Genomic DNA, 5,071 nt, shown 5'->3' with positions numbered 1-5,071 from the left:
CTCGGAGATCGGCAAATCCATTCACGCTACACTACCTGGGGTGCCAAAGCCGGTGCTAAACGAGCACGGAATCTCAGACAACTCCCATTCCCGAACCCGTCGCGACCTTACAAACCCTCGGAGCTTTTCATCCCTTATTTGCGAGCTCACTGAGCGCACTGAAATCCAATCTATCCAACTGATGGAGAACAAACAGTTGATCGAAGCAAGGGATGAACAGATCGCAACCCTTCGTCTGCAATGCGAGGATCGCGGGAGAGAGATAGCAGAATTCAAACGCCGAATTGCAGCGGCACGTGTAAAGCTTGGTGATTTTCAGAGGTCCACATCCACCTTTCAAGAACAAATCGCATCGATATTGTAATCAGAAGGAGATGTATGCCACAGGAGCTCACGTCTCATTGAGATACACCGAAAACCATCAAAAGCACAATCGTTCTGAAAGACTCCGGATACAGAAATCATTACAGTTACCCATAGTCGGGTCACTTCATTTGACCAGAAATTACTGCATAAATGAGAAATTGGTCTCCAAATTAGTCTCTATGCTGTTCTATTGACGTCAACGCAGGTCATCTCCCAAAATCAAGGAAAAGATTTCGTTCTCGGATTCTCAACATAGGAAGCATCCAAAGCCGTTGCAGACTTACAGCCTTGGTCGGAGCAGGCTGGGCAAAAAAACCCTGGCCATAAAGACGTGCCTATCTGCTGAGGAGTCACCGTGGTAAATTGTAAAAAGTGTTGGTCGCAGAGGATGCAGCCCCGGTCAGTCAATGCATGCGGAAGCCGGCCACAGCATCTAGGAGGAACCCCCCCGGACGTGCTATGAAAATCACTGCTACCAGAGTCGATGGTGTAGTGGAAACAGTCTCCCAATTCGATATCGCTCAACAGTCTCTCGTGTACTTGTTGTGTCTCCGCAAGCATTGGCGTATATTGGGCGTTTACAGCGTCCGGCTCCGATGAAGCCATGTTGTCTTCCCTCCACTTGGAGGTTTGAGACATACCAGCAAGTGTTCTTGGCGATGATGTGGGAATCGAACTCGACTCAGCAATGCACTGGGGTCGACTTGTTTCCAAAGGGTAGCTTCCATGCAACCGTGTCGATTCGACCGAGAGAGTTGGTACAGTGACTTTCTCGCCCTCTGATTTCGCCTCTGAGAAAGAATCGGCAGAGTTAACTGACGCCCGTCTCTCCACGCATCCCTGCCGGATATCCTCTTGAACCTTGTCGAGCTGAATTTGGAGATATTTGATTTCGTCACGATATTCATTGATAAGCTGTTGGGCCTCCCTAAGCTGTTCATTGTTCTGATGCATGGCAAGTGCCTGCTCTTCCACACGGCGACAGATGTTTCTAAATTCCCCTCCCGCCAAAGCTTGTATTGTGGGATTAGATTGCAATGTTATTGCGGCTGAACCGAAGTTCTCTTGTGTGATCTTCATTTCCTCGAGAAGCCGCTGTTGATAGACTTCTGTTCCTCTCTTTACGTCGCCAAGCTGGGCTTCGAGAGAAGTGAACTTGTACTGTTGCACGTGCTGCATGGCCAATATCTCCTCTTTGATATGTTCAATGCTAGTTTCCTGTTCGTCCACCGTGTGAATCTCGATATCCATCCTTTGCCTAGGTTGGGCGAGTTTAGGCGGGCATTTCGCACGTTTTCCTGTCATTTTGAGCCGCTTTTTGCTTTTTTCTCTGGCTTGGCGTTTTTCCTGACTGGTTGTCTGTTTTGTGATGGGCGGTCGCTTTCGATGGGGCTTTCGCCTTGACCTTCCACTTGTGCTGGCCTCTAGCTCTGTCCGTAGAGCCGTAACACACGTAATGAGGCTTTGTTTCGAGGCCTCCTGGAGGTATGAGCTCAAGTCGGAATCGCCATTTGGGAGCTCGATCCTCAGCTTGGTCGACAAGACTGACGTCCAACAAGTAGAAAGCTCTTTTTCCCCTGCAAGCGAGTAGACCTCAGCTATAAGGGCGTCTGACGACCAAGGCGCCAGCAATTGTTCTGACACGGACGTAGCGATGCGGGGGGGAGACATTTTGCGCAAAGAATGGAAAGAGGGTTGTAGAGAAGGAAGGTGAGCGACGTCCGAGGTTAAGTAGCCATCAGGACGCCAGGCCTCGACACAACGATGACGTGGTCACTCGCGTGACTGTATCACGCTGTTGCCGCCGTCTCATCTCGTTGTGGCCCTTATTGGATGGTTGAAGAGTTTGCCCTGTGGCTATGAAGAGACTAACCTCTTGTCCCTCGCCTTGTTGCATGTGGGAAGTCGAATCAATGGTCCTATCAGCCCGCTGAAGGGCTTCCTGTCCATTGGCTACATGGTCTTGCATCGGCTCCTGCGACCGGTTCGACTGTGTCGAAGAAGGACTGGCGTTCGCAACTTTGATAAGGATGGGCCGTCTTCTTTGCAGAAGCCTGGAAACTGAGAAATGTGTCCAGAGAGTAACAGTACAATACGATGAACACAAATTCAAGCTCTTCACCAATGCAGTTTCTTTTGAAAGTGAACTAGATACGATGTGATTAGACTCGAACAATAACTGAACGCGAGGTGTTCTTTAGCCATGACCCTACGTATCGCCTTGGTGAGAATCCTTATACTGTATCGCTGCTGGCGTTCCTCAAAGAATGGCTTGGACTGAACGTTCGCAGTGAAGATCACCTTTCATCTGAGGGTCATGCTGAACATGTAGCGATTGCATTAATTCCAACTCTGGCCCGTCGTAACCTATCACCCTCGCTACATGTGTTGTTATCTGGTCTGATTTTACGCACAACCGCCGTTGTAGACAGACGTGGGCCCGCGGCTGAGCCCCGCTTTTCTCCTCTTGGATTTTATTCAGCCGGCGCTCCATGCAGGCCCAACTGAGAATCTCAAAGGTGAGAAAGTGGACGGCAGGGTGACATCCAAAACCTGGAGATATCGAGTGCCTATGCCTGAGTCGCCAACACTGGCTGTTCTAGCTTCGCCATCCTGTGTCAGGTTAGATAGTTAGCGATGCCATTCCATGCCGAACATCGAGGTTGCTATGTAAGAAAGAAAAGAAAGTCGCCAACGCCACAGAAAGTAGAGGCACCAGCGATATCCTATCATAAACCTCGAAAACGGGTGGTCTGTTTATCGCATCGGGCACTAGGGGCATTTGCCCAGTCGAAAGGCCACTTCTCAACCCCCACTGCATTTCGATTAGAGGATTTGTATCACCAATTAGCCATGCCATCTAGATAGACTGTGTTTTCTTATTTAGGGCTAAGGCACGCCAGCCGAGGATTAATACAAAGGCGTGTAAACCTGGTTCCACCCTAAACAACAGAAATTAGTATGTTCTCGGCCGTGGAAACTAAGCAAGGATGATCATTCGCTGCAATGTCGCGATGGTGGAGAGCTGATAGCCAACTACGTCTGACTTAGAATTCAGGTTACAGGATATAACGTTGCTATGTATTATTGCTACAGTATAGTCGGATGTGATCACAGTAACATCTTGGAATCAATTGTCTTGTTCATTACAAGATGGAGCAAAAGTTAGTCACCACATCTAAGTAGGCTTCATATCGTAATGCTGACATTAAAATGAACATTGAATACTGTCCTGGCATGGAATTCCATATAGCTGATGACAATAAAGTAGTCAGCAGAGGAGCTATAATGACTGCCCTTTTATCTGGCCGAAGTGAAAGAACGCGAGTCATTGGATAATGATGGGCACGTTGTTGGCACACCCTCGCCAGAATATTGCTGTTCGAGCCTTACTAGCGGTCTTTCAGAGCCTTGCGATCATATGCTAGCATTAATTGACCGTATTTGTCAGTGGGTCAACAATACTCCTAAGGTCCCACGACAATCTATGTTTTGTGCTGCGACATGTTCCTGGGAGCTACTTTGGGTTGTGCTGGGCATCTAATTAGCTCCCAGGACTCCCATGTCCATTCCTGGGCATCAGCTTCCGTGAGGCGGGACTATTGAACCACGCTCTGGGAACTCTTAGAGCTCCTAGGCATGACCAAGCACGCTCCCAGGCGCTCAAGTCTTTCCATGATAAGTCATGGGATCAAGTATGGACTATAAATGTAGTGGTCCCTACATGGAGCAGGTACAGTCCGGTGGTTGTCGTAAATCTGTGCGATGGCCACTCAAGCCTCCGCTACTGCGTACGATCGTTTCATCTGCTCCTTACAAGATCACGCTAAGTTGGGAGTCTACCGCATTCGGCTGGACAATATCGAACACCCTCGGATCCCCCAGAACCGGTTCCCGAACGTCAGTCGGCTCAAGAAAACCTTCCTCGTCCAAAAATGCTTGCGTCATAACCCGCAGAACTACATCACGGCGACAATCTCGCATGACATATTTGCGCACCGCAGCTCGGTCAAACAGGCAAGTGACGGAGTGAATGAACTGTTACTTCGCGCGGAGGACAAAGTGTATTGTTTGCATGGATCCTGCCGAATTCAGGCCGCAAAAACAGTCCTGCGTGACGGAGATCGTTGGTGGACAGTTACACTCTACAGAGAAAACATTGGTGAGATTCCGAGATAGATTCGGGAGAACATGTTAACATCCTATTAGATGCGAGGGCAAATAGGAATCTTCGCGACGCGTTCGCCAATCAGCTGTCACCTCTTGATGGCACGATATATGTCAACCTACAAAAGAGTCTACGAGACAATGACTTGGCCGAGACGGAACAATGGCGCGCGTACTTGACCACCAGCAAGAGACGCTATCTTCGTCAATTATCCAACACTCACGGAGGCATCATAGATGCTTTTAACCAGTTATTGTTTATGGAACCCTTGTTCCTAGGAAAGCAGGCATTTCACATTGGCGTTTTCCACAAATTGGGTAATCTTCATTGTGACGAAGTACCGCTCGCATTCTATCGTGATCTGATCCTGTCACTAACCAGGATATCAGGAATTAGTTAATTATATCAATGATACAATACATTTCTGGTCTTCTGTCAGTGACCGCGGTGTGTATACCATCAATACAGACTTCATTGAAGCAGTTCAAGGACGTTGTCCCAGATTCTCGAAAAGAGACCACGAGCACATCCAAAAGT

The 5,071-nt window shown here is 48.6% G+C and overlaps 2 protein-coding genes across 2 annotated transcripts; one reads left to right on the top strand and one right to left on the bottom strand.

Moving 5' to 3' along the window:
* Window positions 1-770: 770 nt before the first annotated feature.
* On the bottom strand, window positions 771-2,037 carry PV06_11898 (uncharacterized protein; the record flags this gene model as incomplete). The annotated part of the gene is made up of 2 exons (XM_016413644.1): window positions 771-799; window positions 843-2,037. 2 exons carry the CDS (start codon window positions 2,035-2,037, stop codon window positions 771-773), a joined length of 1,224 nt encoding a protein of 407 aa, XP_016255978.1.
* Window positions 2,038-4,131: 2,094 nt separating this feature from the next.
* On the top strand, window positions 4,132-4,934 carry PV06_11897 (uncharacterized protein; the record flags this gene model as incomplete). Its single annotated transcript, XM_016413643.1, has 2 exons — window positions 4,132-4,528; window positions 4,576-4,934. 2 exons carry the CDS (start codon window positions 4,132-4,134, stop codon window positions 4,932-4,934), a joined length of 756 nt encoding a protein of 251 aa, XP_016255977.1.
* Between the last annotated feature and the right edge of the window lie 137 nt (window positions 4,935-5,071).

This window comes from Exophiala oligosperma, assembly GCF_000835515.1.
Source record: "Exophiala oligosperma strain CBS 72588 unplaced genomic scaffold supercont1.105, whole genome shotgun sequence".
Classification (NCBI taxonomy): domain Eukaryota; kingdom Fungi; phylum Ascomycota; class Eurotiomycetes; order Chaetothyriales; family Herpotrichiellaceae; genus Exophiala; species Exophiala oligosperma.
The sequence above is the reverse complement of the archived record's forward strand: the minus strand, read 5'-3'. Positions and strand labels throughout refer to the sequence as shown.